Source organism: Ylistrum balloti, unplaced genomic scaffold (genome assembly GCF_031769215.1).
Source record: "Ylistrum balloti isolate Yb309-2 unplaced genomic scaffold, AGI_CSIRO_Ybal_v1 Utg371552, whole genome shotgun sequence".
In the NCBI taxonomy this organism is placed as follows: domain Eukaryota; kingdom Metazoa; phylum Mollusca; class Bivalvia; order Pectinida; family Pectinidae; genus Ylistrum; species Ylistrum balloti.
This window is the reverse complement of record NW_026782798.1, coordinates 949,477-977,449: the sequence shown is the minus strand read 5'-3', so window position 1 is coordinate 977,449 and position 27,973 is coordinate 949,477. Positions and strand designations below refer to the sequence as shown.

The window sequence follows — 27,973 nt, the reverse complement described above, 5'->3', positions numbered from 1 at the left end:
TTATTACCGAAACTTTAATACATGGTAAGTGTCCAAATATAAAGCAAAAAGACACAAACTGACATTGAACTTATTTTATTGGTACCATGTTAGAAATGATAATGATACAGAGTGTATTGGTATGGTGATATGATGGTATTCTGGGCGTTTCAGCACACATGAATCAAACCTGTATCTTTAATCATCTAGATCTACATGATTCCGTAATTCCTAGTAGTTGTAATAGTCTTATCTCCCTTTGTTTCAACACTGACACCAAAGTTAATTATAACACTGAAATTCACCAGGCAGTGACGATGTCTATATACATACTAGCATTCTGTGTTAACTTGTATATTATGCAGTTAGCTTGCCTGACCTGTGTAGTTGATTGGAATTTTAATATGTACATGAGTCACGACAATATAACAATGAGATAAGTAAATCTAATGTTTTACATTAAACATCACCACAGATGTAAATTCTGTGTAATGGGTCAGGAATGTGTTTGCCCTTTGTGACAAGGATATAATTCTAGTGAATTCTTGTCTGCATAGTAGACCCAATATTAACTTTGGTACAAGTTATCTGACCTAATACTTCAGTAACCTGACCAATAGTAGGTAAGATGAAACATTTCACTTAACATTGATGCAAAATGAAGGTGGTTGGGTGGCCCAGTGGTAGCACACTCTACTTTCACCTAACAATCCAAGGTTTGATTCCTGGAACAGATGTGAAAAAGTAAAGGGTCACCTGCCCAACCACATGGATTTTCTAGGGTACTGTTGTTTCCTCCTAAAGTAAAACCTCTCATATTGTGATCTGAGGTATACCTAGTGGCGATCTCTTAAACATCACATAAACTTAACTTTGATGCAGACATCAACAATGAAGTAACACTAGTCTCAACTGCCCGCCTTTGTCATGGCGAGACAAAAACCTGAATTTTTTTAGCTCCAAATCATTTGAAATAACTGTATAAACTTCTACAAAATCCTTTCTTGTGATAAGAGAATGCGTTCACTTTCTGTGGGAGTGCTGATATTGTTAACAGTTTTCAAAACCATTCTGAGTCAAGCACTTCATCTTCAACAGAGCTAACACACTACAGTCCAATATACTTGTACAAGTTGACAGTCCCCACCTTCACCACTCAGAAGCCCAATCTTTCTTCTCCATGTCATTTGTTTGTGATAGTTCTTTCATAAAGTTTTGATGGAAATATAACACTTTCAACAACACAGCAAAAGCAACATTTTCTTCCTTAGTGTTTTAGTCTAAGGACAATGGAACTATTTTCCATTTTCACTGGCACAATCCAAACCTATAGTATTGTCTGACTGGATGAATGATAGGGAAGTACAGTAATTTTGTAGCACTTAGCTACACAGTTGAAAGTAGAAGAACCATAATGATGATGAATGATCTCCTCCACACTTTCAATAATGTTCCACTACAAAACAGCGTCAATGCGTTCCTGCTAGGTTTTGACGATAGAATTCCTGTGGAAGAAAATTAGACTAGACTTGTACAACAGGACTAACTAAAAGGCAGAGTTGAATTTAAATTCCAATTTATGTATGTATTCATGCACAATATTTCCAATATGAAATAATGTTTTGTTGTTTTTTTAAGATTTTCTTTATTTATAAAGGACTGAATTGTGGAGAAGTATTTGAAATGTGATTTAAATATATTTTTCATTAAAAGATATTTCAAAATGTAAAACATTTTTGAGGTGGATGTGAAAGAACTCTTTTATCAATTTAATACAGACAAAATAAAATAAAATATTTCTGATGAGGAAAGAAGCTAATCCGTCTGATGAGAAACATTGCTAATATACATACGATGTGAATCCCTTGTTGCCAGTGAGGACTACATAAGAAGACTTCTCCGACTTCTGTTTCTCCTTAAGTAGGTTTAGTGTGCCGAGGGGTGTATCAGTAGAGCTCATAGTCTTCATCAACTGTAACAGATAATAGACTTGCATTAAAATAAAAATTTGTCTCAAAGGAACAGACAAAGGTGCCTTTATAGGCAGGCAGGTCCTTGTATAGAGATTACAAACAGTAATAAATTGGAACCTGAAGCAAGTGACTCTATAAAAGGATTTTTAAGGCTATATGATACTCTGTTATAATGTACTTTTTGTCACTGTCCTCACCTCACATAACAATGATCATAAGGAAAGGTTAATTCTACCAAAAAGTAGATGTTTTGAGCCACACCAAGATTCTGAGTTTAAGTTTTATACTGTAGGGTGTAATTTCATTCTCTCCTAATGAATTCCTCTTTTCTCCTCCTATAACATTGTGTTTGTGTATAAATTTGTGATGTCATTACACAGAACCTATTAAACACAATGAAGATCTTGGTATTTTTCGTCCACACACCTGCTCTTCCTCCAGTTTCTTCTGCCTCTTTTCCTGTTTCTTCTTGCCTGAGCCCTTGCCATGGAATCTGTGAGACAGCTGTCGGAATGCTTCCTTTGCATTCAGTTTACGCCCATCGTTGTCAACATATTCTAACTTGACATCTGGTTTGTACAAATCTTTTTCCTTAAAGTCTGTCAACATACCACTGCCTCCATACCTATCACCACGCTTCCTGTATTTGTCATCAATGTCACTGGAAGGAAAGATAAGAAGTCACAACATAATAACATATGTATAATAATACCAAATTATCACATATATTTGGAAAATCATGACTTGACAAAATGAGGAAGAAAATAAGAAAACAACAAGTTCATTTACAAGTATTGTGTTCAAAGATTAATTTTAAATCATTGTTTACATTGCCTTATGATATGACAAACAAAGCCAAAATACACAAAGAAGGGGTGCATACTCCACAAAAAATCCTGCAGAGGACTCAAAAATGTGATTTTGAGTGTGTTTATAAGAGACAAATTCTGTAAGACTCCTACTTACTCATAGCGCTTGTCCTCTATGGAATAGTTCTGGGCTTCCAGCTCCTCACGTTTGGATGATGTGTTTTGCTTGACAACTTCCTTTTGTAGATAACCTGTAACACAATATAACCTCAGTTTTTATGTTACAGACAAAAGATTCTTTGCAAACTGTCTGTAGTATTCACAATTTTATCATGTGATTACCCAGTTAGACAATAAATATATCCTTGTAATAATAACAGTGTACATGATCTCATGTAACATGGCCTTTTCGGACATTAAGGTCACCTCTGTGTAAGCAGTTGAAATGGTTGAACCAGCTGAACATGCAAGAAAAAAGCCAGATGCAGATTGGGACTGAAGCTGGACTGCACAATACATGGTAAGTGCAGTTTAAGGGGTCCATTCGTGCCTGTCAGAAACTAACTAACGGAATATCATCATTTTTTAGAATTTCTGCATAAAGCTGGGGATTGGTCCATGTACATATTTCTGGAAATATGCTATTAAATGTACATTCAAGTGAAAGATATTCTATATTTGTTTCATTGTTTTATGTTTGAAAGGAAATTCTGAAAACAGCATTTTTAGCTTTAAATATATCCTTTCAACCTTCAGTACAGGTACGTTCATTTATTGTCAAATAATTCTGGGCTGCCTGAACCACTTCAACTGGGTAATGTAAAAGTGACATGAGATAAAATAATACCTTGATGAGACACTCATATGTGACTTACACAAGGGACAATTGATATTTCTGCAATGCTTTCCACAATTCATCATGTGATTTTTCCATTTGTTTCCATCTTATATGTAATTCTAGAAACTCAGGACAAAGTTCTCATTTTAGCTTTGTTTCAGAAATTTTGTAGAAAATGGAAACTCATGTCAGATACTAAATAATTTTTTGTTTATCCAAGACAAAACAATAATAAGAAAGTTTGACATAGCTTAATCAAAACACTCTTCTGCTGTAGACAAAAGTCTGACTTAGTTATCGTGCTTTGTGTGTTCTGATTTTGGCTACAGAATGACAGTATGATTATGTGTGGTAGTGATGAGGATGAACACATACCTTTCTTCATTGCTAACTCCAGCGCTGCCCCTACGCCTTGATTTACCACTGGTTCATCATCTAGGACAGCTTTCTCCTCACCCTTAACATATAAATCAGAAACAAAGTTGTAATATACATCCAGTGGAGTATTGGTAATAATTCTGTGATGTCATATATATCCTTAACATTCTATTTGGTAGTGAAAAAGTAGCCAAAATTCCGGTGTCTTATTTCTAGTGAAACTAACTGGAGGATGTTTGCTTACATTCTTAATATGATATGCTAGTATAGAAGCTTTTGTAAGTTTTGTAAGTTGTAAGTTACATTGTTTTTAGTAAACACTTCTAATAACATAATTCGCTTTCCAAAAGGCTAATATAAAATCAAATGATCTTGTTTGAATATTCAATATGAAATGGACATTCCATGTAACAAGGAAGTAAAACAGGATGTTTTACATTAATATGTTACATGTTTATGGTTATAAATGACTGCACATAATAAATACAGTACCTGATCATTTCAATCTATCTAGTAAAACGACCCTGTTCCCACGGGATTCTTATGCAAATGTTCATTGTACTTCATTGGAAACTATCATTGCAACATGTTATATTTTTCTTTAACAACTTTGTAACTGATTTATGTTCATGTCATAAAATTTTCAGTTGATTTCATGAAACAGAGGAAAACTGTTATTTTCAGTTGGTTGTGCAGTCTATGTCACACTGTAAACCTAATGAGATACTTCAATTTGATACCAACTGATGACAGCACAAGCACATTGTCTGAGCAACTGAAATTTAACTGCTTTCCAATTACATTTTTTCATTAAGTCAACTGAAAATATCACAGCAATATCGATTATCCTTCAAAAAATTACAGAAAAATATTTGTTAACTCAGTCTGTTCTTAGCAAAATACCATTAACTTTCAAACATCTTAAAGACTATTCCATGAAAACATTAAAATGTACTTAATTAACTCCAGAACTTCAAAATGAATCTTTTCTACCCATGGTTAAGTTTACTGCCTTGGCAAATGATCAATTCTATGGCTAGTACCCCTAAATAAAACTGTGAGTCCTCAGGTGGGATAGATGTTTGATTGAAATAGCTTTAATCACTGACTGATTATATGATATAACCCAGGGGAAACAGTTCCATCTGATAGCTGCTCACCTGAATGTCTACAGGTGTTTCATCAATCTCCACTCGGTTCCAACCAGTAGCTTCTTCCTCCTCTTGTCTCCTCCTGTCTTCCATCAACTCTCGCTCAAAGTCCTGAGCAAATAAAGAGAAATAACCACAAATATGAAGAAGAGTATTGAAAATATAAACACAGAAAAAGCTGAAGGCTGTTAATGCTGTACAAAGTATGCTATTAACAGGAATACGAATTTCAAAAATAACAAGAGTATCATTATAAACAGAAGAATGCTCCACAAAAAAGGACTTATTGGACACAAAATTTAATCAAAGGGCAATAATTCCATAATTAAAATTGAATTTGGTATACTGTACATTCTCTTAGTATGATCCATGTATATACCGAGTTTCAATAACTCTAATAAAATTATGCAAAAGAGTTATGGTTCTTGTACAAGATGTTGATGCCTTTTACAGTTTTTGTGATATGCTCTAGACAAAATTAAGATGGAAGGACAGACTGACAAAGCGGGAACTATATGCTCTCCCTTCAGGGAGCATAAAAGGTAATATCAATTATTGTGTGAAGACACTTATTTTTCCTAAAAGAAATTCAGTTTCAATTCTTAACACAATAAATTGAACACAAAGATTTTTTTATCAAATGACCAGTTTATAATAACTTCAAATGCTTTTTACTTATTGTTATATTAATCCTATATCACAAACAGGTGTATGCACAAAACTTTGAGCCTACCATGAGTTCCTCTTTCTCCTCATCACGGTTACCAGACTGACCATATGTAGGGATGTCACCAAGAGTCCGACAGAACTCAGATGTGGAGTTGAGGACAATGTTACTTTCTTTTTCTTCCTCCATCTCCTGCTCTGTCTTCATGACTCTTTCTTGAGCAATCTTGGCTGCCACCTGTCAAAACATTTCTTATTGTCAAAGGTAAATGCTATATATCATATCAGTTACCTACCTATCAAAGGTAAATCACAAATATTATACCAGTTACCTACATGTCCGAGGTCAATCTCATATACCATACCCAGTCACCTATCTGTCTAAGGTAAATCATATATTATTCTAGTTACACTCAAAGATTAAAGGTATATGTTATCTTGTGTTCAAACAACTGTTTTGGACAAGTCTGACACTTTAACATAGGCTATTCTTTCGTATCAGCGTAAAGCATTAAAGAGTGCATATAATGAGCTGACAATTTGCCATGATATTGCATGAAAAGATCATTAAATTGTTAGAATGAAGACAATTATTGACTAGATTTTAGTTATTATCCAGATAATGGAGACAGGATGATAAAATGGCATTGTATAACCACACTAACCTTTTGTATTTTGGATTTGTCCTTTGTCAGTTTGATTCGTCGTGCCTTTGATAAAGCACTCTGTAATTCATTTTCTGCTTCGTCCTCAACAAAAGGTACGCTAAACAAATCATCTGGTTCCTGTAGGTCATCTGGTAGAAATGTGAAAGATAAAATAAGCTAAATCTACTTCAAAACAGTGGATTTAGCAAAAACTTTTAACCAAAATATTTTTAAATGAAACAATATAGGAGAAAGGTTCCAGGATGTTACTTTGGTACTCAACACAGGGCACTTGATTATAAGTACAGTATGAACCATTTCGATACAAAATCCTTTAAGTCTTACAAATGACTGCATGCATATCCAAAGTCAAAACATAAGCAGAAATAGACTTCTGAAATTGGTATTTCTGTAACTCGGGTCACAATCAAAGGTAGGAGAGAGAATGCACTGGTTTAATGGTCAGGGATACATCATCCTTTAATGATGTGACACTATGACCTTCCAGGATGAACCTACCCACAAACCTAATGTGATGGACTGAGTTATCACCGCAAAATTTACAAACATTGACAGTACAATGATCTGGAGGTATATAATTAAATATTTCAGAAGGATGACAATAATTATAACAACTACTCTTCTACAAACATAATCACATTACGCGACTTACCGTCATCAGGCATTGTTGCTGTTATTGAAGCAGTCTCTGTTTCCTGTTTCACAGCTGGAACATCCAATCCTGGAATCACATGTTGATGACCATAGTCTATTACGACTGGTGCCCTTGGCACAGCTGATTCTGAATTGCCTGGCTCAGAATTGTTGTACCATGATGGTTCAGTTTTTATTTCCATATCTGGATCTACGTGACGACCTCGTCCACGGGATCTGTAAAAATCAAACAGAAACAAATATGGAGCAAGGGTAAATTTGGGAACATGAACTGGACTTTTATGGTTTTGGATCTCTTCAACTGACTCTGATTACTTTTTTAGAATACTGCAAATCACTTATATTTCATGTGGTATTTATTTCCTATTAATACAGGAGCACCAATCACAAATTCAAATCTCCTGTGATTGATTGTATGAAACTCTTGATGACATCCTTGTTATTCCTATGTTAACTTACTTTTACTTCCATTTATACTTATGTTGAATATATATATACCTTATCATACTAGTATTATCAAAAACAATTCTGCTAGACATATCTTATGTATAAGCTATGTTTTTTTTTGTGTTGGAAAAATATTAAAATATTCATAACAGTGTTTATAACATGCAAAATATCAATTTTATTGATTACAAAATAAACAGGTGAAAAACGGTCAAAGACGTTACCACTAGGACGACTTCTGTATAATTAAAATAAACAAAGCTGTAAAGTCAAAAACTGCACAATACATCTGGCCTATTGACGTCCTGTCATCTGGGAAAGAACTTGTTTCACTCTTTAAACATAAAAGCATATGGAATATTCACATCCGCTTCATCTGTCTATGTACTAGCTTGTAATCAGAGCAGTACAATTCAGTATAAACACAGCATGTATCACATGACTGAATCATGTTTTAGGTAGAGTCATATGACTCCCGTAAGCCAAATGGCAGCAAATATGAAGCTATCAATTGCCAATCTGGGTGCTTTGCAAAGTCCATGTCTCAAATAGTTTATCATTTGTGAATTCAAAGTAATTTCTAGATCAGTATTCTTGGCATCATATATTTGCGAATATGTCTGCAGAGGTGAGTGCGTGAAATAAAGTATTCAGGGAATCTAAGTGATTTACAGTACCTAAAGATCATTTATTTGCAGTTATATACAGATAGGCTTGGCAATAGACCTTAATACAAGGAAAGCCTTGGTAAGCAGACCTCTGTGTAAGCAAGAACAGAAAACATTGTGGACTATGATTGTCAGCCATGCTATTGTATCATTCCGTGGAAACATTGCAGCCGAGATGACATGACAGTTCATATAACCTAAGTAGTATTACAGAGAAACCCTTGTAGAATCCTTTATATATACAACACCAACTTTTTTATTAGGTTTCCTGTTATACTTCTAAAATCAATACTTACCTAGAACCAACATCATTAGAATCATCTGCCAGTGGTTCAAGGTCATCTGCCTTTAAAACTGTCTTCTTTCGGATTTTCTTGTCTTTCTTCTTCCGTTTCTTAAATGTAGCTTTTGCTGCCTGCAATAAGAAAGGTGTGAGCTTAAGCTTATGAGATCAATAAATAATTTATGCTTCAAGGTTTTAAAATAAAATTTTTGTGAATGGTATATATCTTTGTTTTGAGCGCCATAACATTGTGATAAATACTAAATATGTAGGTCGAGACTTAAAGACAACATATGAAAGCATTTCTATGATGAGAAACCCTTCAGTACTTAGAATTTGTTTGTGCTTTCATAGAAGACAAATATATAAATGTGAACTTACCATTTCCTCTGCTGTGAAGTATTCCTTAGCCACATTTAATGACACTCCCAATCCAAGGCTGTGCTATAACGAAAGTAGTTGATTGTTATAATGTGACCAGTATTTATTAACAAGAAATCATTAAAGAATAACACCAACCAGGAAGTACACAAAAACATCTGGTTAAATTTCATTTACATGTAAAAGACATAAACTACTATTACTTTCACTTTCACCTTTTTTCACTATTGACTTTAACTGAATTTGGTAATTTGAGTCAAATAAATCATGTTTGTTTAATATATCGAAAATTGGTACTTTTGCAAGGCAGGTAGGACACTGAATGTCAGGGTCACATTTGAACACCTCAATCTCTGATGAAATTGCTGGGGACTGCCAGCTATTACTGGGTTTGTCAACAAAAGTATAACCAGACAAATCATGAGACCTATAGATATATACTTACACTCTGTTGTTGAATCTGTTCCCGAATTTTCTCCATCTGTCTATCTTGTTCCATGTTGTACTTCCCTCCCGACTCCAGTGTAAATGTTTCCTTCTTTGCACCATCAATTTCTTCATCATATTTTTCCAAAACATTCACCGGTTTGAACTGAAAACATATTGATCATATCTATAATTGTATAAAATATTTATGCCCTACCAACAAACATGTATCAGCAATAGCATTTCATCATTCCATATCTACCAGGAAGCATGCCCATAACAGGTAATAAGCTTACTCATTTTTACTGCCTTTCACAACGTTAACCAGCAAATCATATTCCTTGTCCCGACTTCTTATAGGACTGATAAAGAAATTACTTATCTTGAGAGACCTGACATTTATTGTGTATTAACTCTAAAATTTGTTGCATTTTTCTCTTGAATAGTGACTTTTACTCTGTGTTATGTAAGATGGATCAAAAGAGAAATAAATTGTATACACTAGGACTCGGAATTATCACAAATATCACTAGTCAGATGTACAACAGCAGATTACCCATTTACATATTATGGTGGACATGAAACAGTCACACAGATACTATCACCAGATATAAAACTATGTGACAGATATAACAAAATACAAAACTACAAGACAAGTAGCACCAGACATAAAACTACCAGACAAATATTACCAGACATAAAACTACCAGACATAAAACTACCAGACAAGTAGTGCCAGACAAGTAGTACCAGACATAAAACTACCAGACAAACAGTACCAGACATAAAACTACCAGACAAGTAGTACCAGACATAAAACTACCAGAGAAGTAGTACCAGACATAAAACTACCAGACAAACAGTACCAGACATAAAACTACCAGACAAGTAGTACCAGACATAAAACTACCAGACAAGTAGTACCAGACATAAAACTACCAGACAAGTAGTACCAGACATAAAACTACCAGACAAACAGTACCAGACATAAAACTACCAGACAAGTAGTACCAGACATAAAACTACCAGACAAGTAGTACCAGACATAAAACTACCAGACAAACAGTACCAGACATAAAACTACCAGACAAGTAGTACCAGACATAAAACTACCAGACAAACAGTACCAGACATAAAACTACCAGACAAGTAGTACCAGACATAAAACTACCAGACAAGTAGCACCAGACATAAAACTACCAGACAAACAGTACCAGACATAAAACTACCAGACAAACAATACCAGACATAAAACTACCAGACAAGTAGTACCAGACATAAAACTACCAGACAAGCAGTACCAGACATAAAACTACCAGACAAGTAGTACCAGACAAGTAGTACCAGACATAAAACTACCAGACAAGTAGTACCAGACATAAAACTACCAGACAAACAGTACCAGACATAAAACTACCAGACAAACAGTACCAGACATAAAACTACCAGACAAGTAGTACCAGACATAAAACTACCAGACAAGTAGTACCAGACATAAAACTACCAGACAAGTAGCACCAGACATAAAACTACCAGACAAACAGTACCAGACATAAAACTACCAGACAAACAATACCAGACATAAAACTACCAGACAAGTAGTACCAGACATAAAACTACCAGACAAACAGTACCAGACATAAAACTACCAGACAAGTAGTACCAGACAAGTAGTACCAGACATAAAACTACCAGACAAGTAGTACCAGACATAAAACTACCAGACAAACAGTACCAGACATAAAACTACCAGACATGTAGCACCAGACATAAAACTACCAGACAAACAATACCAGACATAAAACTACCAGACAAGCAGTACCAGACATAAAACTACCAGACAAGCAGTACCAGACATAAAACTACCAGACAAGCAGTACCAGACATAAAACTACCAGACAAGTAGTACCAGACATAAAACTACCAGACAAGTAGTACCAGACATAAAACTACCAGACAAGTAGTACCAGACATAAAACTACCAGACAAGTAGTACCAGACATAAAACTACCAGACAAGTAGCACCAGACATAAAACTACCAGACAAGTAGTACCAGACATAAAACTACCAGACAAGTAGTACCAGACATAAAACTACCAGACAAGTAGTACCAGACATAAAACTACCAGACAAGTAGTACCAGACATAAAACTACCAGACAAACAGTACCAGACATAAAACTACCAGACAAGCAGTACCAGACATAAAACTACCAGACAAGTAGTACCAGACATAAAACTACCAGACAAGCAGTACTAGACATAAAAACACCAGACATAACATTATAAGACGAATAGTACCAGACATAAAAACACCAGACAAATGGTACCAAATATAAATCTACCAGGCAGATACTTGATATAAATCTACCAGACGGATACTAGACATAAAACAGCCAGACAAATTACTTCCAGACATTAAACAGTGTACCCACCATTCCATACTCATCCTTATCAGCTTCATCATATGGCTGATAATCTGATTTCTTCTTTTTATTCTCTAAGTTTTTCTCTGTGAACTCTTCATCAATCATATTGACATTAATGAGAGTATCATCATTGTCTTCATCCAAGATTCCTATATGAAAACATGATGGTAAGAGGATATAACAATGTAGCATTTAAATATACATCATTAACAACTGCCTCATTAAACTGTGATGTTATTTCAGTATTTACAATTCTTAACTCTCATTTGTAAATGGTAAGTTGCTTAACCAAAACTCTGACAAGTCAAGTGTCAGTAGAGACAATAGAGAACAGAGAGACAGACAAGAGTTGAATTCATGAAATTCTAAAGGTTTACATATAGGATTTGTGTGGAACAATGGTTTAATTCTTGGCTTTATGGCATGTAAAGGGTGATAATATGGTAAAGAAATCTAGACATACAGATAAAGAATTGAAGTGATTACTATATATATATACATATATATATATATATATATATGCAATATTGCATTACGAATGACCTACCCTTGTCCTCGAGAGTGAGGATGACTGTTTTCCCCTCTTTGAACCTCTCTGTGTTGTGTTGTACCTTCAGACCTTTCAGGTCCTTGGAAGTGTAATTCTGAAATCCATTAATTTGAACTAAAATTTAAATGCATAAACAGACAAACTATGAAATATTTTATACAATATGGTAACTTTATGTTATCTATGGTTCATCTTATGATTTCTGGATACATATGTTCAGTCCTTCTATGAAATGTGTTACTTACATTCTTAGGTTTAACATGGAATTCCTCATCCACTAAGCTACCAATACCAAACTCCTGGTCCATCTCTTCCAACATTTTTGCCTGTAACAACAAAAGATTGATATTATTGAACACCAGAGGCTATCAACTTATTAACATTACCAAAACATTTAAGATGAATTACATGATTGAGTGAGGATCATGGCTAAAGGAAGTACTAAAGGGACATAACTCGTGAAAGTTTTCTTCAAATATCCATAATATTGATATTGCTCTAAATCATTATAATAAACACCAAGTTATATTCTGTCTATCGTCAGCTGTCAAATTTCAACATTCAAAGGAAAAGGTAATAGAATCAGAACTGCAGAAAAGAAAACTACAAAATTTTCATTTATTTGTGATTATGTTCACAAATATTCTCAAAATGTATCCACAACATTTTCCAGTGAAAGCTAATTGTCATGAACATGGTCACAAAACATTAAACCCTGTAAATGGACTAAGGACAAGGTTAATTTTATTGTCCATTGTAGAAATATTCCTTAAACCTCCAACCAAGATTAGGACAACTATGATGTTTTTTAAGGTTTAAAATACTGACAAATGGTTGAAAATACTCTCTTAAACATCATGGATTTGTAATCAATCACAGGGTTAAGATATTATTTACAGAAACCCCTGACACTCACAGTTTTCTCTGCCCTTTCTTTATCTTTCTGTGCCTTTCTGTTTTTTCTCACCCAAGTTACCATGTCATCTTCTGAATCACTTTCTCCTAATGTCTTCACATTGCTACAACAATAAAAAAAGTTTGTTTCTTTAGAAACCATTTTTAAGGACCATACCACCATACCAATGAATACATACCCATTATTTAGAAACCATTTTTAAGGACCATACCACCATACCAATGAATACATACCCATTATTTTTGTCAAAAAGCTCCTGTCTCTTTCTCATAAAAGTTTTTGTTACATGTGTTATTGAATATAGTGGAATCTGTATGAATTGGACAAAACTTGGACCAGATGATTTAGCCAGTTTGTAATGTTCCTGATTGTATAGAGGTCTGCATTAAGGTCTTTGCCTTGTAAAATAAAAACAAAATCAAAGAGCTAGTAATGACATATTTCACATAGGTATTGCAGAAAGTCTGAAAAACCAATTTCATTGAATGAATAAAAATAGTTTAGCATATTACATATTAGGAGTAGTAACAAGATATCTTACTGATAAAATATACATGACTACTTCATTTGTGGTCATTACACTGTTAAGCTCTCAACATTGACAATTAAAAATTTAGACTGAAAAATTTGCTGATTGTTTTAAACTCATATTTGCCCTTGACTTCTCTCAGCTGTTGTCTTATTTTTCACAAAATTAACATTTTATCAAGAATAGAAGAAATTGGACTAAAAATATTGTCCAAATAACCAACAGATTGATGTCAAGATTAGGCAAAATTAAATTACCATACAGGTAGTGAAATAATAAAGGAATTTTTCAGGACCAAATTATTTGACAAGTTTAGATATAGGTCCAGTTTGGACAAAGTATGGGTAGATATATTCCTCAGTACGAAGTGCTATTTTTTTGTTTTTATTAACAACCACAGTCTGATTTGTGTAACAGTGTAATTAAGAAAATGGTGACATCTTTCAGCAAATACCGGTATATGTTACCTTAGTTTTTCATTCAGCCTTCTTTTCTCTTTCATCCGTTCCATCTTTTCACGTATTTTTTGTGTTTGCTTTTCTTGTGTAATACTGACAGCAGGCTTGTGTATATCTTCATCATTTTTTTTCTCTCCCTCTTTAAAATAATTACAAAAATCAAATTTCAAAATATTACCATCGTTAAACCAGAAACTTATGAATAATTCCTAGCAAGCAATGAAAAATTGTTTGTAATTCTTTTCTATTCTATAAACTTTAAATAGAAAATATCACACTAAAGAATAGTTCTGAATTGTGGTAAGGTGATCATTTTAATAAAAAAAAATCATAATAAAATCAAAATAGATGTATTATCTTTAAACATGTAAAAATGTCAAATAATCCAAGGAGGTTGCTGTTGTTATCTGGGAATATGCCCAACAAATGCTTCATTGTTCCTCATCTACCATAAAACTTGATTTTGAATCAGCAGGAATGTTTAACATCCATGGATTAGAAATATGTAGAAAAGGTACCTTGAGATGGTCCTGAATTCACATCCAAAGGCTTCAGTCCCAGTTTCGCTCGGATTCGACTGAAAAAGTAAAATGTACGTTTATATACATGTACCTACCATTGTGATTATTGATCACAGCTGGAAAATTTGACAACTCATTGAAAATCCAGTAATCAAAAACAAGTTACACTTGTTGATTATAAAGGCAGTGTATCAATATGGAAACATTTATGCTGCCATTTCTGATTACATTAAATCTATCTCCAGCCATAGATTTTATAATGTCAAGTGATCCACAGATTTATCAAGCCACAAGCTCTGACAATTGCATACATGTGGCTGTATTGATCTTCAGAATACAAAGTAACCTCTTGCATAATCCTGATCAGGGGATAAAAAATTAGCTTTTGAAAATGTTTTTGTCAAAACATGTCTTCAGAATCCCTAAAAAAATGTTTCAAATGTGCTACGAAATACCAAATTTGAATTATTTGGTAGAAATATTCTTGTACTCTACTGAAGTACAGTTCCATTTAAGCATCCATACATGTTAACTTTCATTATTCATTCAGTTACTTTACCAGATTCTGCAACCAGACATGAGAAACCAAAAAACTGGTCTGAGATGTCAAAATCACTGGTCTATAGTTTACAACCTCAAAGACAAGTATCATCTCATTTCATTGCCTAGAAATTTTTAAAGAGGTTTCAAATTTAACATAAAAACTCAACACAATTTATTCTCAATTTTTAAACTGAGAAAAAAAGAGAAAGTCGACACTCCACTTACTTTGTCTCCTCAATGCTGAGAGATGCTTCCCCACCTCCAGATGATGACAATGCTGGTTGTGCTACAAAATAAAGCACAAATGTAATGACAGGGAAATAAATTACTGTATGTATTTCATTAACTTACTTGATTACCATATGAAAAATGAAAAAAACCAAATCATCATAAAAAGCTGATCCATATCAATTTTTGCAAGGGCTTATCAATACAGAAATGAGAATTTGAGGCCCTATGTTGTATTAGAAAAATTAACTTTAAACATCCTGTTTGAAATTGGCAAACCAGTAGCCACCTACTTGACAGGAGTTTGTAAGATCAAGAAATATGCCATTGTATCACTCACACTGTAAAAGTTGTTGGCAATTTTGCTAATGCTGGGGTCTATAAATGTGTCTGTATAAAGTTTAAGTACTGTAAAATTACATACATGTTTTTTCATAGGACCTAATTTTTATGCTTTTTTTTTAAATACAAACGTACTTTTTATTGGACACTTAATTTAGTGGCTTAATACAGCTCACTAAATCTACTTTTATAAGTACAAAAACACCAGTGTACTAATCTCCTGATATATGAATCCAAAGATTTAGAGCACCCACAAGATCAACAAAAACAAAACCAACAAGAGTTCAAAATATGCAAGCCATAACTGGACAATAATTATGGTTTCCCATCCTGAATTTCTTTAAATTTAACAGTTGAAAAACTGCAATTTGTAGCAAAGGATATTTTTGATTCATAACTGGTTATGAATTTTTGCAAATGTACCAAGGGCCATAACTCTGTAAATAAGGGGCGAAAAATTTAAGTTGATGAATTTGACTTGACATTTTTGGTAATAAACCTTCATGTGAAGTTTCCAATTAATCTATAAAAAATTATTCAAGTTATCGAATGGAAACCTATGTATGGCTTTGCGCCCGTTGCCCGCCCGCGTGAAAATATAATATGTCCCTTCTTTCGACTGGTGTATAAAAACTACCAATTTCACATCAATTTTTCTTTAACATCAAAATACTCTTTGACTGTTTATCAGTATATGATAATTTCTTTTATTCTGAGGGCATGAAAAGAACTTCTCATCTACAAAATCATCACCTGTATCTCATTTGCCAGTAACCTGGTTACTAGGGCTATATGATCACAAACGATCTTGTGATTTCGTCTCTGTCAATTGTGTATAAAATAGAAGTTTCCTGTTTTAAGACAGACATATGTAACACATGTTCAGTTCATTGATTCTATAACATTTTACTCTACATCTAATTTCATGAGTCATTCTATTATCTGTCATGTGACTCTTACTGACTCAAAATACAGGTTAAGTATTTAGAGTGAGCACTTCATGGTATTGTGATTGGAAATTTAAAGTGGTTTGATCCCAACACAAACAAAAAAAAAACTGGCTCTCTGAAACTATTTCCAAGAGCAGACTGTGATCTTCTAACATTGATTGGTCAAAAAATAATTATAACAGACAAAATTTCAATTCAAACATTCATGTGGAAATAAAAACATACTAAAAGGTTACCAAAATGCAAATAAATGTAACATGTACATTAACAAATTTAAACCCATAATGCTAAAGAACTTGATCTAGAAAATAGATCCAATCTGGATTAAAGCATGTTTAAACTAATTTCTAATTTCCTGGTCATTTAATTGTGGATTTAAATACTAAAACATGCACAGATATGATACAACACAATATTATCTTAAAACTACAGAACAGAGAAAAGCTGAACTCAGTCTATATAAAGAGCTACATAACCAAACAAATGCATCAGTGTCTCTTGCAATCAATGTGATATCAGATTGACAAATTGAGTTGATGCATCAACATGTTCCAGAGGTGCAGAGAGCAAAAGTGATTGTGACCCTCTGAAGTATTGAGTATGCAAGTTAATTAGCCTTGCCGTTGTCATAAATCATTTTTCTCCAAAAGAACACAACTAATCTTTTCAAAATTAACAGAATTAAAAACCTTAATAATTTTCAAATTGATAGTGCTAACTTTTGTGACACATAATTTTTGTTAACTTTCGCAAAACAAAATGTATGTTTAAGCTATTTTCAACTGAAATACCATCCTATATTGCATACCACATTCTGCCCGTGATATGGTGAAAACCATCTTCAAATTGGTGGCATTAAAATGCTGAGTAATTTCTGATTGCGCTTCAATTCTGACAAGCAGGCTCTACACTTGCCACATCAGAGGCAGAGGTAGATAAGATTAAATTAACAGCAGAAAGGTAAGGGATTTTCACGGCTCTGAGTACAAACACAAATGCTAAAGTCAGAGAAGTCACTGCTGGGCATAGTTTCTTATCCCTCCATATTAGTGCACAATTTGTTTTGGTACCAAGTTGTTTCGGTACTTCCCAAGTCATTCTGTACTTTCAAAAATGCTTTGATTTATGTATCTAATTAGGTCTTTCAGATTTTTTGTCATTAATATATATTGTTCATTCCACTACTGAAAAACTGTTTACTTAAAATGACACTCTAGCTGTATAAACCATTTTTGCAAGCACCAAAATTATTTGGTGTTGAAACAACTTAGTATTGAAATGAGTATTCTAAGTATCATAGTATTATATGTCCGTGACCATATGTATATACATTGTGCTTCCTCTTGCACAGTGCCTACATCATAGCATTTAGCAGCTAGTTTATGAGAGTGTAGGTTGTATGACGGCTTTTTGTTCACAGGTCGATAAACTATCTACTCGAGTTTGGTCTAAGCTTTCAACATAAATATTGTAGATTGTAGGCAACTACTTTGCCAAAATACTCCCCCCCCTTCCGAACCACACACACTCAAGCATCCGCAATATTTCGTGAATCCTACTTACATTTTTCGACAGGTGGTGCAGATCCATGGTTATAGTCAAATGTCTCTATATCCCTATCCCTCTCATGGCTTTCATCTTCATAATTATCCTCATGCACTTGCTCATAACGATCCTCCCGATGTCGTTTTCTTTCTTTGGAGCGAGATCTTGACCTGTGCCGGCGTTTCCTTTTGTGGTCTTTGTCTCGTTCTTTATGTTTCTTAGAAGATCCCATTGTGAGAAAATGTAAAGCTTGTTTCAGAGTCTTTACGGGCACAAGACTAGGCAACGACTTAGAGAAGAACACACACTTAATATTGCTAACGTGCGAATCTCTTACGAACCTATACCGGAAGTGTACATATTACAGTAACAACAGTTCCGGAGCAAACGGGTTGTATTAATTTTAACCAATCAAGTGTCATCATTTGGCTACCGAAACACAATAATAAACCATGCTCCAAGAGAACAAGGATAGGCCCTGATTTTGCAAACTGTGCAGAAATGCGACGATGTTTACCGTTTGCAAGTTACCATTGGTAAACGCTTAATGATATGGATAAGCAGCAGAGTCCAAATAACTCATTCCATTCCAAAATACATTCTGTAAGTATACGCGAAGTCCATTATTTTGAGAAAGTCTGGTAAGTTGGCGTCTTGTATTACACTGCCGGACCCTTACACTTCTATGATTATAATTACGATAAGATCATAACATCTCCATTAAGTGTCAGATTTAATTGCCAACGGATAGTTGAAATAGGGTTGCGATTTATTGGTACGTTGGGGTTATTCACCATTTGCCCCGGGGCTGGTGCAGTATGTGTTGGAGACACCACTTGAAGCATAAAAATATTCATTAAAAATTGAAGAATAAATTGGTATGTCAACATTCAAAACTACATTCAGCATCACTTATTGAATTTCCATTAAGCACACTGAAGCAGTTTCACATCATACGTTATGAAATCTTCCTGGTAAAACTAGAATAAACATCACAGGAAATATTTCAACCTACAATGTATATAGAGAATAAACGGTCAGTGTTTTCAGATATCAGTCGTATTTTGACACGAGACAGAAAGACAAAAGCATGGCTTGCCACTTTTGTCTTTCTTCACACTCACCAAAATACAGTTTATGTTTTAAGACACTGACCATGCATTCTATTTATCCTGCAACATTGATTGAAAAGCAGACTATTGAAACTTGAACAGTTTTGTTGTTCAGTCTGTGTTTACCTGATGTTGACATTACTTAATGCTTAATTATGCCTAATGACAACAAAGTAATTGTTCTGCACAGAAAAATATTTTCAAACTTAATTGGAGATAATAGCAATTTTATGAATTTTCATAGATGAACATGTTCATAACGACATGTAAAATCGCTTATTTCAACAACTATTTATAAACAGCAAAAATATATGTAGCAGGTGTATTCCGACAAAGGCAGCACCATTTGCAGATTAAATCTCTGTTGAGATTAAAATACAGAGTACTTCTTGCAAACAGTTAGCAGTAATGTATAAATATATAGTCATGAACAACTTGAATCACATTGTACAAGAAGAGCATCATCAACACTATTCCGTTCCTGCAATATCTGTACATGTTTAAACTAAAAATAAATGGTTATGAAAAATGAATACTTTCAAGGCTACCTAACCATCAACCCCACACACCGTTTAATCACAAATTTGTGAAACAGATCAGATTCATATGTTAAATCACATGCCGACTATCATTTCTTGAGATCAGTTTTTCTCTTCCCCAACAAAAATGGGGTCACCTTAGATTGTGACACGTTATTTGCGTAACAAATGATTTTAGGGATCACCATGTGACATGTGAAAATTATGATACACAAAAATATTGTTATCAGTGTTTGATACTATATAATGGCACTTGGAAATATAAATATAGGTAACAGTGGTATGAGAGGAAATCATTTCACTGAAATATTGTATCCATTGCTGCTTCTCTTTCAGGGAAGAATAATCATGGACTTTACGGAATCATACACTGATACCTGTTCTTCAGTGGGTATGGCCGCCCGCATGGGGGATCTGGGGTGTGTCCAGGACCTAGTGTGGCATGGTCAGTACTAACGGTTTCTCCAAACATTTATCCCTAAAACATAAAAATATTGTATCTGTTTGCTGTTTGAAAAAAGGGTCAGAATTTCATGTATGTGATGTAACTAGGAGGGGACCAACTGTACATAAGAAACATAGATGTCCAGTCATGTGTAGGATAGCATTAACTTTCCTGTTAGGTAATGGGTGTAATGTAATAAAATAAAAAAGGAAGCATGTGATTTTGTTGCCTTTTTGCTATGTAATATACACTGTGGTAACAAGGTAACCATCTCGCATTCAAAATGGAACCAAACTTAGCAGTTATTCAGATTGAAATACACAATGAATTACAAAAATCGAAGTTTCCAGTGGAATAACATCAACCTTTACAAGATGGGTATGTTTTATCATTTAACAACATAACTGAGTAAAACTCAACTTTGCAGGGAAACCAGTGGATGTGAGAGACAACAGGGGATGGACACCAATCCATGAAGCTGCCTTCCATGGTCACTCTGGCTGTCTCGAGTTCCTTTTACGTCAAGGTCAGTTCAACTTTATGTTTTAAATAGTCCAGATACCTGTGGTGTATTAGACTGAGCCAATGTTGGAGCTGATGGTCTGCTAACTGTAAAAGTTCAATAGGGATCAACAGGTGGTTCAAAGCATGACTGATTTAAAAAGTCACTTCATGAAATCTCTGTATTAATTAAGCCAGTGTAGAGCAAAACAGATTAAATAACATAAAATTGATGCACGCAGCCTCTTCACCAGTTGTGATTGACTTTAACTTTTTTACTTTTCACTCCTCCATCAATCACACTGCATACATTCTGGTATCCAGACGAAAGGCTTAGGTATCCACCACTGAAGTTAAACCAGTGTTGGCTTTCATCCCCTTCTTCTCTTCTTAATGAAAATCTCTGAATAAATGCAATAATTTTTTTGATATTTTTGAAAAATCACATTGTAACCTTTTCAACCAAATATGTGAGGTATGTCTATTTCTTTAAATGAAGATAGAACATAACTCATTTATTGGATGCTAAATTTGCAATTGAATGATTGATAGAACTTGCCAAGTTCTGACCATTGATTCTATACATGATTTTGTTGCTATAACCCTTATGATACTCAGATGTGGTGGAACCAGAATGGAGGACTTTTGAGGATGAAACTGCCCTGATCTTGGCAGCACGAGGCGGCCACTTTGAGTGTGTACGGACATTACTGGACTGTGATGCTGACCCAACAGCTGAAACAAAGGAGGGATATACACCTTTATGGGAGGGTAAGTACAGGTGTATAGATAGGATTGAAAACCATTCTGTTTGAAAATAATTAGGATTGAAAATTGTCATGTTGAAATAATTTGGATTTAAAATTAGCATGTTTGAAAGTGTTTGAGTATCATGAAAATAGAGATACAAGAGATTTATAGGTAAGATATTTGAAATAAAACTGTGCTGATAAATTAATGTCATTTATGTAAGGAGACACGTTACATTGATGATGTAGCTGTAAAACTGTTTAATGTGAGTGTATATATTTTCAAATTGGTGCAGAATTGGAGTTATTTACATGTTCTAAATATAAATATGTTCTATATGTTTGACGCTTGCAACCATCAATGTTATCTCTAATTCAGCATTAGATTTTCATGTTCTTTTTAAATAATGATAATAAAAAATCAAAGCAGTGAAATAGATGTATCATTGATTAAATCCTAGTGATAACTTTTTTGTGTTATGGTTTGAATATTTGTTAATTTTTAATTGTAGCAATAAGTGCAGAGAGTTTTGAATGTGTGAGACTCTTGATGAGGAAGGGTGCCGTAGTTCAGATAAACTACCAGAATTACACAGGGTTTACACCCCTCCATGCAGCTGCTGAGCGGGGCTACACCCATATCTTAGACTATCTTGTCAAGCATGGAGCAAGACTTGATATGTGTGCTGATGTGGATATTACGCCAATATTCCTCGCATCACAATTTGGGCACAAGGACTGTTTACAAATTCTTTTACAAACTGCCAGAGAGAAGGGTAACAGACTAGTATTTTATATTTAATCATGTAATTTCATATTTAATTTAAGTTTTCACATTATGCTAAGTTGAAAAGAAGGAGCATTCTTATTTTATTGTGTTGCAAAAGTAGTAAATCTTTAAACTCTGGATTTTAGTGAATGCGATTTTGTTTTTGTGTATCTTTTTGTAGGTCAAATGGATCTGGTAAATAAGACAACACATGACCATGCCACACCCCTTCTGATAGCTTCCCAAGAGGGTCATGAAGACTGCATACGTTTACTGCTGAGCTATGGTGCTGATCCTAACATTCCTGTCAAAGATCTTAACGCTGTGGCTGCTCACTTTGCTGTGTATAAAGACAGACCAAGGTTCGAATCATATGCTTTAGAAGCGGTTTATGTGTCAGAGTTGTCAAGACTATGACAAGTCATCAAAATTTTATTATAATTTATAGGAATATGCTGCCCAAAATATCACTGGTTTAAAGGGTGTTTCTAGACACAGCAAGACTGCATGAACGTACACAGAAGAAGATTAGTTCACAAAGCAGTTAACAAAATATTTCTTAGCTATTTTGTCAAAACATTTCTACTGCTAATTAATTCTGAATAACCAAGAATACCTCCAGAATTATTCTACAGTATGGGTATTAAAATCATTTGTAGAAATAAACATATTCCAAAGAATGATCAGTACATACGCATCACAAATGCCATTCAAATCTTTTTAAAAAAATCCAGTGAAATATTTTCCTGAAGCCAATATCATCCCTTGGTAGCCATTTGTTTGTCTTCAATACCTTTATGTTAAAAGGACAATGGTTTGGAGATCCTTTAATTAGTTGTTTTTAAATACATTTAAAGGAAATGTTAAGGATATGCCAACTAAAAGTTTCTTCATTTCCAGTTTATTCTTCACAAATATTAACTATTTAGGATGGTTTCAAGCAGCTCATGTTTGATATTCAAGTTTCAAATTTATTTCAATTATTTTACTTGCTGCAGTTTAAAGAATTGTAGCTGTTTATATCAACGTCACATTAATCGAGAAATATGTAAAGAATGTCATCTCATTCTTTATTTGTCAGGTGCCTACAGTTAGTATTACCAGTGACTAGACAAGAAGTTCTTTTTAACACGGTCGACACTATGATGCATCCATTAATACTTGGTCTGAAATTGAAAAATACAACTTGCCTGGAAATCCTCATCGCTGCAGGATTGAATGTGAAAGCATTTCTTCCATTGAATCAGGATTTGTTTGAGATGGACAGACATCTGCTGTTTACTGTGCTGCAGTATGATAACAGTGCCTCAGTGCTCTGTCAAGTAGAGGAAAGTTGGCCTAGTCAGGGAATTGAATTCTTGCTCCGTGCTGGTCTTCCGTGCAATATACAGAATCCACAGGAGCTACCTCCCTTGATATCTGCTTTGTCTAAAGCAGATTTCAATTTGTTTCTACTTCTTCTGAAGTACGGTGCTAACCCGAACATTTACCATGACCGTGTTGGTGGTAACCTGCCTATTCTGTTGGCTTTGAGAAATGACATGCTGCCTAAGTTGATTGTGATAGATATGGAAACTAGACGGAACTTGTTTGGAAAATATCTGATTCCATTACTGATGGCTGGTGCTAATGCCCAGTCCTGTTTTAGTGCTCTTAATATGGTCACAGAGGAACTGATTTTTGACCTACACCATGTGTTACAAGGCTCAGTGGAGTGGACCAATCTTTTTCCTCTACTTGTGCTACTTCTGTGTTTCACTTGTAATGTGTCTCTGGACGAAAAACTGTGTGCTCTGGCACAGCAGTTCAAGGCAGACAGATTACTGAAGAAGATTGAAGGTACAGTAATGTAGTTTATTTTGCTGTTTCTGACATGTCCCAATTTTCACCAACATTCCCTGGGTTATCTCTTAAGTTTTTCAAATGAAGCACTACTTCACTATAGGAAAATTTCCTTCATTTTTGTTTATATTTCTGAGTTCAATAAATTAAATAAAAGGGAAATCATCAACAAGTGCATACATGCAGCTTAAAGGTTGATATATAGAATTACTGTATACTACATGGTACCTGTGTCTGTCTTAGTTGTTAGCTCATCTGGCCCGATGGGCCAAGTGAGCTATAGGGATACTGTGGCGTTCAGCATCCGTCTGGCATCACACATCAGGCATCTGACATCAGTTGTCTGTCAACTTTTATTATTTATTGAAACTATTCATGAGATTTTTATCAGTGTTGGTCTAAAGCATCCTTGGGGAAAGGGGAACGAATACTGTGTAAATGGTGGGTCTGGAGTGAGGCTTACCAGTGGAAATGTTTTCCTTCTAAAGAAATGTAAAGTTTTGCATTATTGACTTAAATATCCAGGTGAGAAAAACAGGCCGTCTGAGTCTCTTGTTTTTATCTGAAATTGGACTTTTTTATATGGAGGATCAGTTTTACAATTAAATATACTTATATATGAGTCTGTCTTTTATTGTTCTTGATCTGTACTAAATCATAAATTACATCTGTTGAGTTTTGAAGTCATTGCATTATCTTTGTCTTACAGATTCCAGTGGGACATTGTCTCATGCCTGTCGTAAAAAAGTGGTCCAACAGTTCGCATCATCAGGGTGTTACAATAAAGAGAGTGTGTGTAGTCTTCCTGTGCCTTCCATACTTCACGAGTATTTGCTCTTCATGGAGTATGGTACTCACATCAGTGAAATTGTTCAAGACTCACTCAAGTACCTCACAATAAAAGAACATGCAATTATCCATGAAATTCAGACAGAAGAAGGATGGGGATAGCCATATATACAGAATCAGACAAGTCCATTGTAATCGCAATATTTTATGAACCTTTGCGAATCTTGATTATGAAATTTTTATTTGGTATGAGTTGCGGAATTTTTGTAAATCTAAATTTAAGAAAATGAGGGAAAGTCACCATGAACGATCTGTCATTGTGATTGTGCTATTAAAAGCTTATCATTTTAGAATTATTTAAGAAAATGCTGTTTCAAAAGCCAGGAGTTTATGAAGTCTGTTGGTGGGTTGGGGAGTTGTCTATATGAGCTACTCAATGTTAAGTTTTAAAGATAAACAATATTAATGGTTGACAAGCCAATCTTGTAGAGGCATGCAATTTTGATACCATAAGAAAATGATAATGTCATGTTTTGTTGAATCAAATAACATACAGTTTCTCCATGCGAAATATCAGAGTTACATTTGATGCTTGCTACAATGAATATCTGCTATATCTTTAACAATTACACAGCTAGAATGGCAAACAAGAATGCATCCCTGGATTTGTGGGTGTATATTCAGAGGAAGCAAAATAATATATGTGTAAAAACTAATTGCCTGCAATAAACAAGTAAAGTGGACCTATACGTGTAGGAAATGCGTTTTTACATTGTCCAAAAATAACTATGCTTATGAAACTTGTCATGTCAAATCATAACAGGAAAATACTTGTTGCGTGTCAGATTTGAATGGGAAAACTTCAAAGATCTCAAAAATAAAGGAGAGGAAAATTGTAAAATTTTGTTTTAGGAAAAAGCTGCATTTTTTAAAAATCTAATTTTGTTATGTTAAAAAACGTCTTTGGTGGTGTGTTGAAATGAGTACATGTACTTTCAAAGCTGAAATATTATCCTACAGTCCTAAGATTTATAGATGGTAATTACAATCAAATATATTTAACTGGTAAGCTTCATTTTGCTTGTCTAGTAGCATGTATGTATAAACAGAATTGAAATTGACATTTCTGTTTTTACATAATATATACATGATCAGGAATTCAAATTATTTAAAGTATTCAAAATGTACACACCAAACTTGGACAGTCTAGTAATCAACAAAGAAGTTATCAGAAAGTGGAATTGTGAGCAAGGCTATAATCAGTAGCTTTGGCCATGGCAAGCTTACCCTGGTTGATTAAGATGTAATTTCTAAGGATTCAGAGAGGCAATCCAATGTAGCTCTGTATCTATTGCTATTTACTTCTAGTGTTCTCAGCTAGGTATGCAGAATGGTGAGAAATTGCTTGTAACCTTCATAGCAATGCAAGAAATGATTAAAACAAATGCTCAATTATATATATATATATATTGATAATATCCTCACGGAAAGGATCTTGTAAATAAATAAAGATGAGTTTTAAAACCAGGAACAGAAATTCCTTTCTTAATGCTGTGTTTTAGGCTTTATTTATGATAATAATGCTATGCGTGTGCTTGGCATGGATGAATACTTTTGATATATATCAATGGGCAGTATTTATTTACTTGCTGTTGTACATACAATGCATACAATTAAATGGTATAGGCTGGAACTAAAGTATTTTTATTGATCCTAAAATCTTTTTAGTTCATTATTAGCTGTTGTGTTGTTTAAAGATCAGTTGATGGACATTTTATTACTGAATACAGCATATTTATGTGACTGATATGAATAACTGTTGTGTACATATGTATGATTACTGTGTATATGTATGAATACTGAGTGTATGTTTAAATAATGTGTGTATGTTTAAGTACTGAGTGTATGTTTAAATACTGTAGATATGTATGAATACTATGTATATGTATGAATAATGTGTGTATGTTTAAGTACTGTGTATATGTATGAATACTGAGTGTTTGTTTAAGTACTGAGTGTATGTGTATGTTTAAGTACTGAGTGTATGTTTAAGTACGGAGCGTATGTTTAAGTATGGAGTGTATGTTTAAGTACTGAGTGTATGTTTAAGTACGGAGTGTATGTTTAAGTACGGAGTGTATGTTTAAGTACTGTGGATATGTATGAATACTGAGTGTATGTTTGAACACTGTGACTGCCTGTTTGTGATGAATGCGATGAAGGTGACAAGCGGAGTGGATGGAGATGGAAATCCTGAAGATGTTTGGATTGTAATTTTGTATGATAGGACAGGCCTGTGTGAAGGCTTTGACCTGGCTTTGACCACGGTTGAAAATATAGACTAAGTAACTCCCAAAACAGTTTTTCTCTGTGTGATTACAGTATCGATCTTTGTACAGTGGAAGAGTTACTTGCACCCCAGAGATAATGGAATAAGACATTATCTACTTGTAGCTCTAATAAACAATGACTTGCCATTCATTTTTTAGAAGAATGTGTGATCTTTTGAAAGACATAAAATGCTTGTAAGAAAATAAACAGTACCTGGAATGTTAGAGACTACATTATATATAAGTGAGATGTTGATGAACGTTATTTTCTTGGAAAATTTTGAACTTTTTCTTTTTAAGTTCTGAAGTTTTACTTCTTAGTTTTTAAATAAAATTTTGATAGTTGAAGAATGTGATGCTTTGATCTCCATGTTTAGAACATTTAAGTTGGTTTTACCATAAAAACCAAAATATTTTCTGCTGCACAAGCAATAAGAAAAGATAATAATGCATGTACAAATGTATAAGTTATTACAGTGACATCTAGGTTAAAGCGATATGGTAGCATGACCAGCTTCATGATGGTTGTAGTAATACACTGTGTATCATCTGATTTTGTTTATCA

The 27,973-nt window shown here is 34.1% G+C and overlaps 2 protein-coding genes across 2 annotated transcripts; one reads left to right on the top strand and one right to left on the bottom strand.

The window, feature by feature from the left end:
- Positions 1–59: 59 nt before the first annotated feature.
- LOC132562931 (U4/U6.U5 tri-snRNP-associated protein 1-like) lies at positions 60–18,673 on the bottom strand. Its single transcript, XM_060227705.1, has 20 exons — positions 18,351–18,673; positions 15,493–15,553; positions 14,722–14,780; positions 14,213–14,342; positions 13,217–13,319; positions 12,546–12,626; positions 12,298–12,394; positions 11,757–11,899; positions 9,341–9,487; positions 8,896–8,958; positions 8,528–8,646; positions 7,115–7,332; positions 6,460–6,590; positions 5,862–6,032; positions 5,138–5,239; positions 3,975–4,056; positions 2,919–3,012; positions 2,379–2,613; positions 1,833–1,951; positions 60–1,484 (listed from the first exon to the last, which is right to left on the bottom strand). Exons 1-20 carry the CDS (start codon positions 18,562–18,564, stop codon positions 1,463–1,465), a joined length of 2,391 nt encoding a protein of 796 aa, XP_060083688.1. The 5' UTR covers positions 18,565–18,673; the 3' UTR covers positions 60–1,462.
- Positions 18,674–18,793: 120 nt separating this feature from the next.
- On the top strand, positions 18,794–27,101 carry LOC132562935 (ankyrin repeat and SOCS box protein 3-like). The gene is made up of 8 exons (XM_060227710.1): positions 18,794–18,935; positions 20,320–20,428; positions 20,856–20,954; positions 21,548–21,700; positions 22,191–22,454; positions 22,629–22,809; positions 23,529–24,286; positions 24,999–27,101. The coding sequence occupies exons 1-8, from the start codon at positions 18,885–18,887 to the stop codon at positions 25,238–25,240; spliced, it is 1,857 nt and encodes a 618-aa protein (XP_060083693.1). The 5' UTR covers positions 18,794–18,884; the 3' UTR covers positions 25,241–27,101.
- The last annotated feature ends 872 nt before the right edge of the window (positions 27,102–27,973 follow it).

What these genes read in the sequence shown, in the direction of transcription:
- LOC132562931 (XM_060227705.1), bottom strand. Translation starts at nt 18,564, where the DNA reads ATGGGATCTTCTAAGAAACATAAAGAACGAGACAAAGACCACAAAAGG. An exon ending in CCTCACTCTCGAGGACAAGG is followed by an intron (nt 11,900 to 12,297) that starts GTAGGTCATTCG and finishes GTTTTCATATAG; the next exon opens with GAATCTTGGATGAAGACAAT. An exon ending in ATAGAGGACAAGCGCTATGA is followed by an intron (nt 2,614 to 2,918) that starts GTAAGTAGGAGT and finishes CTTTCCTTCCAG; the next exon opens with TGACATTGATGACAAATACA.
- LOC132562935 (XM_060227710.1), top strand. Translation starts at nt 18,885, where the DNA reads ATGGATAAGCAGCAGAGTCCAAATAACTCATTCCATTCCAAAATACAT. An exon ending in CCAGGACCTAGTGTGGCATG is followed by an intron (nt 20,429 to 20,855) that starts GTCAGTACTAAC and finishes TCAACTTTGCAG; the next exon opens with GGAAACCAGTGGATGTGAGA. An exon ending in ATATACACCTTTATGGGAGG is followed by an intron (nt 21,701 to 22,190) that starts GTAAGTACAGGT and finishes TTTTAATTGTAG; the next exon opens with CAATAAGTGCAGAGAGTTTT.